Genomic DNA, 16,530 nt, shown 5'->3' on the forward strand with positions numbered 1-16,530 from the left:
TCATAGAAGACACATGCTCGCTTGCCTGCTTACTTGCTTTTCCCTTCTCCCTGTTCAGTACAGGACAAATAAGATGGAACATCGCTGTTTATCATATTAGTTGCTTCTCAACAGCAATGTACTTGGAAGGACTATGAGAAAGATGGACAGACAAGCAAAGCACAAAATATACACTGGACATCTTTAAGAACTCTAGCTACTTACGCTGGCTATTTACTACTAATCTTTCTTTCAGAGGTTCCACGGGGGCACTCTAACCACAGTCACCTGGCAGTTGCAGTTACCTGGCAGAAAGCATCGGAGGCTTTCAGGCAAAGAGCAAATGCAGAACCATCCTGTCAAACACTGCACCAACTCTCAAAGCCTCATACATAGCATTCAATGAAAATGAGTGAATGAATGCTAGGGGTGCCAGGGTGTACTCTTCTGGTGCCACAGTCACACAGACATCCATGAAAAAGGAGAGGCGGACAGTGCAAACTTACCTAGCACCAGACAAGGCTACAGAGAATTATCTATGTGTCAATGTGAATACTTAATTTGTCCATCAAACTTCCACAGTGCGCTCACGGACCAAAAAAGGCTTGGCTTGCACGGCACAGCCAAGAGACGGTGAAGGGGAAGACCTCTATGCCACAAAACTTCTCAACTCGATCCTGTATAAGGTTGAAATGAGCCCCCAGTAACATTTAGGACAGAGCTGGAAGGTCTGATTTGACCAGCTCCAGACTGCTGGCAGCCAGGAATTCTCAACTTGGAAAGGCCTTCCTGTTCTAAGGAGGTGAATATGGATCTTGAGCATGCGCTCTGATCCTGGCAAAGAAGCAGGCTTGGACAACTAGCAAATAAAATAATCCTTAAGAGCCTGGCCATTAGTCAGGCAATAAAAACATCTTGAATGCATATCAGATGATGTAAAGTCTTAGATAAAGTAACCAAAACACTACATGACTGGAAGATTTGCAGTACAATGGCAAGCACCTTCTGCTTTTTATGTACACCTCAAGCAAGGAGAGAGGACAGACAAGAACGCACCTGCTCCACACACTACAAGGAGAAATTTGTCAGTAACATGGCTGGGCATAGGGGTACACAAGGTTAGAATACACATGGAAACTCATATGAAGAAAAAAGGAACCCAACACATTGCAGGAATAAATGGCACTAAGAGGATACTTCTCTTTTAATCACACTTATCCCTAGGCTAATTTATAAGCGCCAATGCTAAAACACAGGTTCCATGAAACTGTTATTAAAAAAAAATGTTTATAATATCATATTAGTGACAAATGGAGCTTAGAATCTAATGTTCAAACATAACATAAAACCTTAAAAAAAGCACGTATTTTCAATTTAGCTTCGCAGCAACAACATTAAAAACCATACAGCACTGCCTCCAAGAACGCAGAAAAATTTTCTTAAAATCACTACAGTACCCTGAAATAAACAGGGATTAGCAAGATTAATAGATTTTGAAACTTTATCAGTAGGCTTCCTGAACTTCCAATGAGTTTCATAATTCAGAAAGAAAAACAGAGCCTATTACAGAAGCAATACAGAGCACTGTGTGTGCCAACTTACCCATCAATGGAAAAACAGAGAAAGCAATATAGAAGATTTTTAAAAAACAAAGCTAAACAAAAGAAAAACCAAAACATAAAAAGGAAGAAGTAACCTCCACCCCAAAATGAGAAAGAAGTAACAAAAAAAAGCAAGAATGAAATGTTTCACTGTTTAAAAAAGCAGAACATTTTTTTTAATTACAATACTGTCAAACCACACACAACACTCAATTATTCTTTTAATAGATATTTGGAAAAGATGACTTGTCACCATAAAGCTATTTTTCACCTTAACCAGTAGACTTAATTCTGAGGAGATACTAAGTAAATGTTCCCCAAACCCCCCTGATTTTACTAAAACCTGTATTTGAAGGCAGTGGAAACTAAGCTCTATTCAGAGTCCAAACAAAATTTCTTCCTACCAAGTGTGATCTGGTTTGATAATACCATTGAACCAGTCTAAAACTTAGTTGCTGTCAAGAGTCTTGCAGCCCGCCTCCTCTCCCACCACACCTTCTTACTCCTTTCTTTTTGAAAGCACTGAGACTCTTCTGATCTGATGGTGAGTCAATTCAAGGAACTAATTCTTGAAGAAACTTTTTTTTTCTTTGGTTAAGGTTAGTTTAGTCCTTAGTTCTTAAGATCAGAACACACAGATTCAACAGCAATGCCGCATAAAGGAGCAGAGGGCTGGCAAAAGGGACAGAAACCAGAACTGTATCTAGCTGTTACATCAGCTGAGCTGTACTGTCAAACTCCAACTTCAGTCATTGTAACTCAGCTTTAAACCTAGAAAAGTCCTCTCTTGAGTCCTCTCTCTGTTTCAGGCTCTGTCAATTACTGGTTTCATTGCTGATACAGTTGTTGTCAAAGAAGTTTGAGTCATTAGTATCTCAACTGAAAACACAGGCAGAGATTGCCAAGTCCATTACATCAGTTGTTTAAAATATCCTCACAACATTCTATTACTACTAAAAATCAAATCATCCTACAAATATCTGGACAAGGCAAAGATCAAAGTTTTTGTGGTCTCCTATCACAGTTGAACACCAGTAACAATTTCCGTGTAACTCTGAATGTTGGAAGAGTACATTTTTCCTTCTGTGAAAAATCAAATTTTATTTTGGAATTTCACATTTCATTTCATTATTTTTTTCTTTTTTTCATTGACAGTGTCAGCACCAAAAGATTTTGCGACACAAAGATGCAACACTAAGATCCAGAAAACGTAAGATCGTAACATTAGGTAGCAGATTTCTCACCAGTACTATTCACAAGCTAAGAAGTTCACTTTCACAAATCACTGCTTACCTTTTCTAATGCAGATTAGCTCATGTACACCGCAAGTTCGTTCTCCACCTATGTGGAAAAAAATACATTAGAAAATATTAACAAATAAAATGTATTTGGCTTCTTAATAAGGCTTATAAACAGTGTAAAAGAAAAAGCTGTAAAATCATGTCATTTAATAAAAATGCAAAAGATTGACTTAACAAGTTTTCAATTTATACAATATATCCTTTGGAGAAAACAATAAACGTACCTTTGGCTTAATATTGCTAATGACGGTGCAGTTTGAAGACTTTCACATAGAATTTATACAGATAAAATTACAAACAGAAGCAAATTAAAACTGAAGCCACACTAATATTTCCCAGGTATAAAACATAATTTCCTGTTCTGAGGAAACTACCATCTACAGAAGAATTCTCAAAACATCAAAAATATTTGGATCATAATAGAATGCCAAAATAATGTTATGATTATCTTCCACGGTCAAAAAAGAGAAAGCCTGTTACTAAGGGCTGGGTTTACCTGGAATTTCTCCTTAAGAAGTTTTTTAATTAAAAAAACAGCTGTAGAGAATTTGAGACACTTATATGAGAATAACAAAACTGTTGCTAGAAATACTAAGCTTTAGTTTACATGTTAATAAAAAACATTTTAATGTTAGAATTACATCTAGTGAACAAAACACCAACACATAATATACCTAGTGAGGACAATGAAGGAATCCACAAAGGAAGGAGAATACATTCAGCCAACCATGTTGAAAGAGGAAGGTGTTATACAGGGATGGGACATGAAAGAAGCTAGTGCTAAGCCTTGTAGAAGGCGGAACGGACAGTTACAAACTGTTGAAGAGATTCTTTTAACGGTATCTAGAAATTATTAGAAGAGTTGATTTTTTATTATGATTACTTTATATTGAATACATTTACGGTATTCATGATCCTCTTATCTTTTAAATTAATACATTTTGGAATGATATGCCCCACGGTCAAACCTCAAAATTCCAAGCTACACCAAGCTATGGCCTATCTTAACCATACCCTAATGCTCACTAAGCCTTTTTCCACTGACAACAAAAGACTGCATGTATATGAACACAGAACTGAAGGGAACTCCCTAGGTTTTCATGCCCTGCATGAGTTCTCTGCAATCTCATGAAAATACAAAAGAGACAGCTCCAAAACCTCACAAAACATCTATTCCATACGCATTAATCACTACTGGGCTCCAAACGCTTCACAACACACTAAAACAAGCTTTAGAAAACAAAATTTTTTCAATCTCAAATATGTGAAAATACATTATATAGCACTCATCGCTCTCCTTCATTCCATAATAAAGGAATTATGTCATATAATACAGGGTATTATGATATAATATAAATTAATATTTAAAACTCATAATTGATAACACTAACAGATGGTGTTGTAAAAGTTTCAAGAAGATACCTGTATTTGTAGTTAAACTTACATTTTAAAGAAATAACTGTAGGAAATGCATATATTAGAGGAAAAAAAGGACAAAAGGGATCAAATAAATGGAGTAAAACATAACTCTTCTAAAATAAAATGGTCTGAGGTATGAAATTAAAAAGAATCCTCATTTTATGTCAACATACCTTTTTTCAAATTCAGTAATACGAAATACAAGCCTTAGACACTCTTGAATGGGAAATCAAGGACCAATGAGTCTGAGGATCCCATGAGTTTTGTATAGTCATCACCATTTACAAAACCCACTTAAAACAGCAATATAACAACTCCCTCTTTTCAGGGCATTCTAGAAGCTGGACAATGTCATTTTCATTCAGAAAACATTTTGGAAGGAAAACATAACAAAAACTAAGTAAAGAAAACTAATCTGGTTTTATGACAACAAGGCATTTTAAAAAAGCAAACAAACTTTGGGAGAAGATTACATTAAAGTCATTGCAATCATCTTCAGGCTAAAAAAGAGAAACTAAAAGAGTGACTGAAACTATTCTCCCTAGATTTTCTTCCCCCCAATAGACTTAAATTCAGCAGTGAAGAACAAATAAAAATTACTGAAAAAAAACCCAATTTTTCATTACACAGATGCTAGACAGTTAGTTAAAAATAAAGATTCACCTAGAAATGACTGAGAGAAGAACAGTGAGCAGCATTAGATTTTAATTATATACTGCCCTCAGTGAAATCAACCAGCTTGAAATCTCATCATAAAATACTAATTTTAGGTTTGGATTTTGCATTGGTACCTATTGTTTTCTAAAGAAAGATACCTTTTTTCAATTGTTTAGATGCCAAAATACGATGGTGTTCCACTAAATAAAGCCTTTACATTAATCCTCATGTTATTTTTTATTGACCACAAGGCTACATAATAAATATATACAATTCAACATGCATTCATTCAGGATTTTAATTTTTTCCTTTCTATTTTGTTAGAAAATGCTGAATGATATTTCTTATTTAACAGGTGATTAATCTATTACTCTTTTTCCAAACTGCTTTTGGATGGAAATCAACTGTTAAATAAAAACACATCAAGTGACCTACATGTTTTGAAAATAAAGTTGAAGAAAGCATCTTTTATATTTTAAATTAACCAATTTATTAAACACATGAAATATTATCCTCAAGGGACCTGGGCAGATTCTTCTTTTCCCTAGTGCTCCTCAAAACTGTGGAACTAATACACTACTGACATCTTCCTTTTACCCACAGATTAACAAACGAACACAAGATTTTCTGTCTTTCCAACTCCCAAGAAGTCTCTCAGCTTTGAATAACCAATTCATTGAAGGAAAATAAACTGATAATACGAAAACATTTTGCATGACAGCAAGATGTCAACTGCTAATTTAGCATTTCAGTCTGAAAAGACTAGTTTTGTGTTGGTTAGCCCACAAATCCCAAAGGTTCAGTGGCATAACCCTCTTAAATTTTACAGTCTTTAAACGTTACTTTAAAGTATTTGATTTTAATATAGTGTTAGGTCACCACACTTTTATAGTTAATTAAAATTTAAGTTTGATTTAGATACAAATTATTATTAATTCTATTTCATCTTGACTATGAACATGAACTCCTATTTAACAGTTTAAAGTGAGTTTGCACATAAAACTACATAATACTTTGTCCAAAATGCAATCTGAGAATACAAAAAAAACATCTGGGGACACAGAGCTTTTCATAATTTCAGACAACTGAAATAAAATGAGAAATAACGAAAGACGAAGTAATTTTAGAATTGCACAAACATTTGAATTTTCTTGAGCAAGAAGGACCACCTAGTGGCCTTACAATCTAAATCATTCAAACATTTAGCACAAACAGAATGGCCAGATGTTTTACAGAGGCAGCTGAAACACCTGACGAAGTTTAATTTTCTCAATTAAAGAGTTCCTCAGGGCCTCAACCAACCAAGTTCTGCAGGGACTGAGATGCCATGACCTCTCCAGGCACTACCAGTTCCTATGGGAAGGTGGGGAAGGTATCACCCCTCTCACTCTAAGTACTTCTTGCTTGTCAGGACTTCCCTCGATGTAGCTCACACCCATTGCCTCATGTGCTTTCACTGTGCACCTGAAGAACCCATCTCCATTTCTTAGACCCCCTTATATAGTGAAAGGCTGCAATAAGAGTCCCCTTCAGGTTTCCCCAGACTACACAAACATATTTCCTAAGTCTCTCCTCATGCGCCGTGTACTCCAGTCCCCCACCAGCTTAGTGGCACTCTGCTGGAGTCTCTCCAGTTTGTCAGTCTCTCTCATACTGGGTTAACACAGCTGGATATGGAGTCAGTCTACATTGCTGCAGAGGCACATGGCTGATCCATGTTCAACTTGCTGTTCACCAGGATCCTCATGTTCTTTTGTGCAGGGTTGCTCCTGGCCAGTCTGTCCCCAACTTGTGGTGCTGCATGGGCTTGGACTTTTCATTTGTCCTTGTCAAAGTTTATGCAGTTCCCTTCAGCCCATTCTTGCTGAGCTGAAAGATAGCAGCCCTGCTCTCCAGCATATTGACTGCTCCCCTGTCTGGCGTCACCCACAAACTCTGTGAGGGTGCGTTCCATCCCTTCAACAAACATGTCACACAGTCTCAGTTCCGGCATCAATACTGTGGTGCAACTTAGGGTACTCTGTATAAAATACATTATTCTTCAGTTCAGCAACAAATCCATGTTAGTAGCTGCAGCAGAACTAATTTACACCATATCATAGAGATCTCTGTCATCAGGTGTAACTTTGGGGACATACTTTTTTTTACTTACTTTCCTGCTGAGGATTGTATTTTAATTAGCATTTTCATAAGTTTGGACTACATTCAACAAACATTCACTTAACATTTTATTCAACATTAGACAACTATTTTTTCCCTTGACAAATCCGTGAAATTCCAGTGCAGAATGACAATACCACACAGGTTGAGTAGCACGGATAGGGTGAGGGGCACAGTGTTCATTACGGCCCTTGAGAGTCCACCTTGTCAAGTTACAGAGGAGTAGCTGCTGCTCAAGCACAGCAATGACAAGGGACATGCATTTCAGCAGAGCTCCTCCACGTCAGACACAGCAGACTTTCACAGAACAGCAACTCTACAGCTGGCATCAGTGTGGGATTTTTCCTAAAAAGGTTACGTATACTCACTAGCCCATCCTGACCCATAGTGTAACATCACCTCTCCATTCCTTCAGTACCCTTTTTACAATTTTAGTCTACAAATAACACTGCATATGTAAAATATGAAATGTTTAAAGCTGAATCATTGGTAGCAGTCAAAAGGAAACTAAAAAGCAAACAATGTTTGAATTTATTAGGAAAGAAACAGCAAGTTAAAAAAAAATCAAATTTGCTATTTTATATAGTTGTTACATGCCCACATCTTGTATATTTTGTGCAGTTTTGGTCTCCTCTCTGTCCCACCACCTCAAAGAATAAAATAGAACCACAGAAGTCACAGAAAAAGGCAAAAAAAAACCTCAATAAAATGGTTAAAACACAAACATTTTCCATATGAGGAATGATTTAATAGGCTAAGACTCTTAGACCTGGAAAAAAGACACAATAGATGGTGGATGTAAGCAGGTGAATAAAGAGCAATTATTCACTGTCTAACCCACTAATAAGAGAAGTAAGTATCAGATTCAATTAGCAGCAGACATGTTCAAGACCAGAAGTTTTCAAGCGTAAAAGTTAGAAATCAACATTCCGGTTTTATAATACAAACTCCTACTATAAACACTGTCTTCTCTGCTAGAACGATTTAAAATGATTGCTATCTATTAATTTCTTAGCCTAAGGATAAGGTCATCTACCTGTCCTGACTTAAGAATATTTTGCTTGTTGTTATCTAACCATAAAAGTAGTGACAAACAATAACACTTTTTTCACATGGAAAATATTTAAATTTTGATTACGTTTGTAATCAACAGAACCAACAACACTGATCAATGAATTAGCAATCAATGACAGCTAATCAAGAATAGCACAGCAATTTCTTTTTCTCTAAAAAATTTTGCATCTGGTCCTTCCCACACTTAAATAAAAGGAAGCACCTCCATGGACTTACAGAAGCCAAAAAGAAATAGAGATAGCACAGATTTTCTAAGCTATGTCATAAAGTAGAGAGGTTCTCGGGGACCTTCTCCCCCCCATCATGAAAATATTCTCTCAGCTTCCTTTCTACCCAGAATGACCGGACACTTCTCTTTCCCCACTCTTCTGACAACTGAAATATAATTAGCACTAAATAAAAGATTAACAAGTTCTTTATTTTACCTTGTCCTCAGTCAAATACTTCTTCAGATAAGTCTTACTAGTGGTAATTAAGAGATACAGTAAATATACCTAGCAACAGAAACATTCAGTATAAATGGTTCAAATCTGACCTGATATAAAACCTGTGGGTATTTTTTTAAATAAGAATAGAAAGAGAACCAGCAGTTACAAGAAGAATTGTTACTTCACTGCAAATGACAAGAAGCTTAAATAGACATTGCCAAGCAATGTACATTGCTATCAAATGTTCTGGAAATAAGAAGGAAGATGTCAACAACAAAAGTTGATCGCAAAAGAGAAATTAAAAATTAGTATGACTTTTAGCTAATTCCTACGGTTTTTAGTTAACGCCACTGAATCACCACTCTAGAGCAAAGTTTCACAACAGAAAGTAAGCTGAGAAAGATTTCTTTTTTTAATGATTAATGATCTACGGACTTGTGTGTATAATTTATTTTAAAAGTGCACATTTTAATAATTTTAGTTACTCAAAGAAATGGTGAGAAAAATATACTCACAGAAATGGTAACTGCATTTCTTGTATTTCAGACAAAACAGTTAAGTTTGTGATGCAAGGGGAAATTAATACCAAGAATTTATACTTCCAAAGATCCCAGTTGATAGGAAAACTGCTTATTTTAGACTACATAACAAAAATACCTGTAAGATGTATGTCAATCATACTGAACCTACCACTTTTCACATTGAAGAAAATGTTCCTCTGTAGAATGTGACCTATTAATTCACAAACTCAACACTCATTTGCTGTCTTACAACTAACGTTCAAAACCATTCGAAAGTTTCTCCATCTCATTCTAGAGACAGATTTACACAGAAATCAGAAAACATCTCCTACCTCCAAGAGTTAAACACTCAAAAATTAGGAAGTTCAAGGATTAAATGCTGACTTGAAATCCTCACTTCGATTCCCATGTGCACATTTAGTTTTATATACAACATAGGATCTTTGCCTTATGCAGTCCAAAACCTGATAATATTCAGGAAAAAGCCTGAGATTATGAGCTGTGGATCCCTCGCATCATTCATTGCAAAAGCTGGAAGAAGTATAATTGAATCAGGCTGGGAATAAGGTGAAGAGAAAATATGACCTAATGGTTAAAGCAGTTGAAAGTTCTCCAGAAGAAAGCAAGACTCTTTTGTCTCTTATAGATCCCCTGTATTTTGATGGGCAGTAATATAAGCCAACATTTTTTAATCGGGTAGCAACTGTGTGTTTGCTTTCCTGCATGCCCATCTTGAACGCCAAGAGTTCCAATTTGCAAAAGTGCTAAGCATTAAAAATGAACAGAATTCAAGAATTTCACTCTGCAACATATCAACTGTTCTTATATCAAGTATGATAGTTTCATCTCAGCCTATGAGGAGCTTGTCAAAAAAAAGTCTGTAGAGCATTAGAGGTTAGATTTTTTTTTTTTTAAAGGTAGCCCACTCTATTACCTAAAAGGCAATAGAGACCTAACAGCTTGCTTTATTTCAACAGACCCATAACACTACAGTGATGATGGTGTAACACAAATCCAACTACGAAATCGGTAATTTTGCATATGGCACAAGGTTTTACTGTCATCAGCAAATAATGTAGGGAATCATCCTTACAATGACATTAAAAAAATTAATACCAGGTAACACCCACTGAATAGTTTCCACTACAGACAGTGAATGAGCATAAGACAGCATTAAACAGGTTCTGTGTGGCTGATCAAACCTGATACCCTGACATTTGATCCACCCCACATTTAACAAGCGTGTCTAAAAGTGGGCCTAAGTACAAAATACGGCTTCTTACCTTTAGGCTTTATTTAATACTGCTGCTGCTGCTCAAGCTGCTCAACCCCTGCCCTGGCTGCACCACCTTGAATTCAGAAGCACTACTGCCAATTCAGGTCAGCGCTAACTTGAGGATCTCTGTGTCATCTTACACCCTTCTAGTACACATTGCAGTGACACCTGAATATCCCAGGTAACTTGGAAGTCAGGATAAAACCGTTCCCTCGGCCAGATTCAACCTATGAGCCACACATATGATACTCCTACCTAAGCACTGTACACAGCTCATTGCTCTCTTGTTTCCTTTTCTGGATTCTGGAAATTTGCAACTAGGCATAGTTTTCATGTAACGTATATGAAGCAGTGTTCTAAATCCTCTCCCTTCTTATATCATAAACAAAAAGTAGGTTCATTCAGTAATTTTTGTCTTTGTTTCCCAAGGAAATGAGGGTTATATAATTAAACAGTTTATTTCCCACCCCATCCTTCTATTGCTTACAAATTCACTGGCTAATTTAAGCCAAAATTGACAGAAAGTTTTAAGAACTCAATACTTTCGGATTCTATGTTTCATAAAACATCAGCAGTCAAATACAGCACAACCACAGACACCACCAAACACATGGACAGCCAACCAGCCGATAAATCCATGCACGGCACACACAGCTGCAGCTGCCTGCTCCCAACCAAACAGCTGGCAGATGAGGAAAGAGAGGGAGGGAGAATCTTGTCAGAAACATCGGAGAGCTCAGGACACTTCAGAGACACTCGGGAGATGCAGGAACAAAATGAAAGGTATTCAAAACCCTAGATACACGATGAGGACCTTGGCATATTACATCAGGAAGGGCAAGTGTTACACTGGTAGGATCACAGGGGAAAATATGGAAGCCATGTTCATTAGTCTCATTACTCTAGTAATAACTTACTAGATGACAGCACCACCCTGTAATTCTTTCTTCTCTACTAGATTCCTTTTATCTGTATGGCTCATTATTCTCTTTAATACTACTTCTCAGTTCTTAACGCTGAACTCCTCACAATGGAAACCACAGGAAAGAGTTTAAATTCAAAAAGGATTAACTCAGTCTGAAAAGGTTCATCTCTAAATGTACTCCCCGTCTTGAGAAATGTACACTTTTGTACAGCCTACACCACGTTACAGCATGTTCAAGTGCAGCCCAAAAACCTGGTAAAAGTAGATTCATGAGGATATGCAAGGTTCGCAATTCTGCTCCCACTGCGACCTTTACATTTCTTTTCCCTCCTCCATGCAACTGCAATACGATTTCCATCGCTAGCTCCTCACCCAGACCTCAATTCAACAGAACTTTTAAGGTCGGTGGCAAAGTTTTGCCATTGGTCAAAAGAGGAAAAGCAGCATAAAGAAATCAGACTAATGCTGCCATGAGCAACATTACCACGGTGATGCTGAAGGAGTCTCAGAAGTGACTCCGCAACTCTCTCTCTTCCTAATCCCAGCAAACTGCCACAAAACCCCAGGCCTGGGAAGCTGCAGGTGAGAGGATCTTAATCTCAGACTGCCTCCCATTCTGGTCTTACTACTGCTTTCAGTCTGGCCTTCCTCTCTTACCATATTTGCCATCTTCCCTGTTCTGATACTCTCCGTATTAGATTAATTTAACCTTTCCCTATGAAAAAGTGGCAATATTAAGCAATAAATAATCTTGCATCTTAAAATAGAGCTCCTACTTAATACTAACCCTAATTTTGTTTTGGAAGAGAAATATACAGAAATAAGAACTGTAAATACAATTCTTTTAATCTCATTTGAGCCAAAGCTTTTCCAACTGGGTTGCCCTCTGCTGTTTCTCGCAAATCTGAGATTGCCTGACCTATGCAAACTATATACCTGATGTCTTTATAAAGAAATAAAAAAGAACATGTTTTAACATAACATTAACTTTCTAAAGAAAAAGATGCAATTGTTCCCGCAATCACTAAATTAGGGCTTTGCACTTGGTCACATGAAGAATACTTGTCTTTTAAAAGTCAGACAGCGATCATAACGCAAAAAAGTAACAAAGCATTGTCACTGAGCAAAATGACAATGGGCATTGGCCATGGCCAATGGCTCCCTGGTTCTCTACACTACTTGATACAAAAAGCCTCACTTTTACAAAAACTTTGGGTTTTAGTGTTAGAACCAACATAAACTGGTAGGCTGACAAAGTGACACTGGAAAAAAATACTTAATGATTTTTAAGAACAGCCAAAAGCACTTAATTTCTTGCAGCTAACAAATCCTGTTCTAATTTGAGCTCTCTTAATTTCGTGCACTCTTCACATATAACTGTATATGTCCTGCTTTGAAGAAGTTTTGAAATATTTTATATTTATTCTTCAATGAGAAGTTTTCAATCTTGCTTATTTCCCATGCCTTTACCAAAAAAAACCCAAAAAACAAAAAAACAAACAAAACAAAACAAACCTGGACACCTGCAGTGTCTTTAAAATGGAACAAAGTATTTTCTCTGTTTACTTAATTAAATACATTTACAAATTTACTCAGACACAATGTAAATTCTGTATTTTGACACTTTAGACTCTAAATCCTATGGTTTGATCCTGACTTCAAGAGCTAGTATTCAGCCAAATCAAACTCATATTTTTAAACACCACTGGCCAGGAAACAGTACTGCTAAACTGTGCAGTCAAGGCAAGGTACTGTTGCACAAACAGGAGGAAGAGAACACCAAGATGAGGAATAACAATTATAACACCTACTAACAAATCTACAGCAATTGGCTATTCGGTTGAAAAGAGAGAGGATGCTGCATACCTGCTACAGACTACAGCAGAAAAATACATTGCATTTTCTGTCTTCAGGAAGAGTACTAAATCAAAACCTGGCAGATCACTTTCATGATTGGATTTTTTTTTATCCCACCTCACATTTAACTGTAAACTATGCACCCAATTTTCTCAAGAGCTTAAGTCCCATTTTGGCTATTTCACACAAGTGTCTACAAGACAGTTGGGCTGTTTCTGAAGTCTGGCCCGAATGAGAAGTGTTGCATTCTTTTCAAAGGCTAGATTGCTTAATTCATTCAGGAGTATTTGCTTTAACTTTTAAGAAGTAATACCCTAAATCCTCTGAAAATATCAAACATGAATTTCACATTTGGTGAGTATTTTCAGATCTAACAAATTCTTGCAGATTTCTGGTATAATGCAGCCTAAAATGAAAACAGAGACAGATTTTGAAGGACTGATAATTTTTTTTTCCTGAGCTTGAGTTATGTAAAAAGTCCAGACCCTGCAGAAATTTTTGCTATATTCTTGATAATATTAAAGCGGGCTTTTCAGCAGAAAAGAACCTAGCCAACTTAAAGCCGGCCAACTTAGGCTCCTGGTGTGCACAGCTTCCAAGACAGGGTGAACACGCAGCTTTGCTTGCGCAGTGCAACTTCTCCTTACAGAGGCCTGAATTACTAATTCAAGGAAATTGACAGCACAGAAGCATCCCACAAGCAAAACAAACAAAACCAGTTTGTTTTTCCCCCCCCCCACTGTTTTCCTAGATTCTTTAAGTTGTAACAACAGATGCTTTCAGAAAGAAACACCACGGTGGAGGAAGCAGCATACCTTAAGACCTTCTTTTGCTGGAAATAAAGTTCTGGGGTTTATTTTTTTTAAGGATTTTTTTTTTTTTTAACGAGGTGTAAAATTACTCTCAGAATCGAGAGGAAAGGTTTCGAAACAAAGCTCAGAAGCCCTGCCTTTGAAGATGACCACCTCCAAAGAAACCCAACAAGTGTCTAGTCCACCTCACTCCTTTGCTGTTGTTGTTAAGTGATGACTAGAAAGATCTGCGGACACAAGCTTCGCCACAGCCCGCCAGCTCTCAGCAGCTGGGCAACCGGCAGAGAGCAGGGAACCTCCCTCGCCTGGGGAATCCGTTTTCAGAGACTTCAGGGCCAGGAGGCAGGATGAGTTTGAAAGCAGTTGGCGAAGTCTCTCCGGGGAGGGCGGGTAAGACAGCGCACCTTCGGCAACTGACATTTACAGGGCTGTTCCGAGTCACCCCCTCGCTCCAGCGCTCTCGGACCCGGCGGCGGGCAGAGGCGGCAGAGCCCCGGCCCCACGGCCGGCCCCGGGGGGGGGGGCCGCCCGCCCCCGCCTCCCCCTCAGAGCAAGGGCGGCTCACGGCACGGGGAGGACGGCTGCCGCCTCCCCGGGTCCCCTCCGCGGCGCCCACAGGCGCACGCCCGGCATCCCTGGGGCAGGCGGCGGCGGCGGCGGAGGAGGAGGGAGAGGAAGGATGCCGGCCACCCTGCCAGGGATTATTTACCCCTTCCCGGCTCTCCGGCACGGAGAGGGGAGGAGGGGGCAGCGCCACGCACCTCTCCCCCACGCACCAAACAGCCCCTCCGCTGCAGCCCCCGGCGCCGGGCCGGGGCGGGCAGAGAGAGGAGAGGAGGCGCCCCCCTACCGCCCTCCTCAGCCCAGCCGCGGGCACCGCCGGGCGGGGGGTGCAGCCCGGCTTCGCCGCGCCCCCACCTCACGCCGGGGTGGGGAGCCCTCCCCCCGCGGAGCCGCCCCCCTCCCCGTGCCCGGGGGAGGAGAGGGAGAGGAGGGAGCCGGGGGAGGGGGAGCGATTCGGGGCGAGAGGAGCCGGTTATTGGCCTACTTACCGTCAATCGCCATGATCCCCGGGCTGGGCCGTACCAAGTGGAGCGCAGGCAGGAGAGGCGCTGGCAGGCGCCGCGGCCGCGAGACGGGAGCGCCGCGCGGGGCCGGGCGGGGGCGGCGGGGCGGGGCGGGGCGGAGCGGGGCGGGACAGCGGAGCGTGCCGGGGCGCGTGACTCCTCCCCCCGCCGCCGCCGCCGCCGCCGCCGCCACCGCCCTGCGCGCGCGCGCGCCCGCCCGCGCTCGAGCGGCGGCCGTTGGAGCGGCGAAGCGCCCGCCCGCCCACAGCGGGCCGGAGACCCCCCCACCGCCCCGCCCCGCCTCGCCCCTCAGCGGCCGGGGCGCGGGGAGCCCTGGGCACCGCCCGCGTTTGGGGAGAAAATGTTGGTTTTCGTCAAGGGGAGGTCGCATCGCTTTCCGTGGTTCTGTTCCGTGGGGGTTTCTCCCCAAAGCTGTCGGTTGAAGCAGAAAGCAAAGCTATTACACCACTCGTTTCAGTCAGGCCGCGGTTCCATAAACACCTCCAGAACTTCGCACACCCAGCACCAGCAGTCAAGCGTGTGGAGCTTCCCTGTGTTCACACAGGTGCGGCCACGCTGAGTGCCTGTACAGCCTCATAAAAATGCTGAAAAAAGTCTTACTTTTACTAAGTAAAGCTGCTGAAAGACGGGAAATGTCAGAATTAAAATTACCCAAGCGGTCTTGGCTTGCTCCACAGCGCAGGTGATACATCGCAACAGAGTGCCCCTGCACGATCACAGACTTTTTTTCCTCCCATCGTACCTCTGCCTGACTTGGTGCAGAAGACAGATGGCATCTGAGAGTGAATCAGGATCCTGTGGTGAATAAAGGTACCATAAATCTCAGGTTTGGTAGCTTCCATTTCTAACCATAACGTTCTGTAATTGTAGTGTCCGATTTCCCATGGTTTTGGGGGTGTAATACTGAAATAACATTCTGTCACGTGGAGCCACATTCACAAGCACGCTATGCTTCAGAGGAGCTTGATGCCTTCGAATTTATAGCAACCTTCGACAAATGCTTAAGGTGAATTTAATGCTAAGAGGGATTCAAAGAAATGAGAAGGCATTAATGGATCTGCAGTACTTTACACAGGGATTTTTTTTTGGGGGGGGGGATGTTTTCTCATTGAAACTTGGCTATGGCAGGCACTTTCCTGTGGCTACACCCTCCGTTCACTCCTCCTTTCCACCCCTCAGGTCCTGCTCAGGTTGCTACTCTTTCCTCTCTCCCACCTGGCCACAGGTCCTTCCTCTCCTTTCCATGCCTTTTCCTCAGCTCCCTCGCGCTTGGACCAGCCTGTCTTCCCCCGGGAGTCTGCAGTTGTTGTCCCACCCAGGACATCCCTCTTCTGCGCTTTCCTCCTTGCCTCCCAGAAGCTCCATGCAAAAGGAGCAGCACAGTGAGCAAAGGGGGCAGGGTCTCACCAGGCCCCCGCGGCACTTACCACAA

The 16,530-nt window shown here is 40.7% G+C and overlaps 1 protein-coding gene across 3 annotated transcripts in view; it reads right to left on the reverse strand.

The window, feature by feature from the left end:
• The window catches only part of SYT14 (synaptotagmin 14), an 86,327-nt gene extending 71,196 nt beyond the window's left edge, over positions 1-15,131 (reverse strand). For all 3 annotated transcript variants that reach the window (XM_087775091.1, XM_087775090.1, XM_087775089.1), the window contains exons 1-2: positions 15,063-15,131; positions 2,874-2,921 (exon numbers count right to left, since the gene is read on the reverse strand). In XM_087775091.1, coding sequence (XP_087631217.1) covers positions 2,874-2,921; positions 15,063-15,075 — 61 coding nt within the window. In that variant the 5' untranslated portion in view covers positions 15,076-15,131. The remainder of the gene's footprint in view (positions 1-2,873; positions 2,922-15,062) is intronic.
• Positions 15,132-16,530: the final 1,399 nt, after the last annotated feature.

The sequence above is a fragment of the Nipponia nippon genome, unplaced genomic scaffold (genome assembly GCF_047370975.1).
Source record: "Nipponia nippon isolate SJK-2023a ecotype South Korea unplaced genomic scaffold, ASM4737097v1 scaffold_4, whole genome shotgun sequence".
In the NCBI taxonomy this organism is placed as follows: Eukaryota; Metazoa; Chordata; class Aves; order Pelecaniformes; family Threskiornithidae; genus Nipponia; species Nipponia nippon.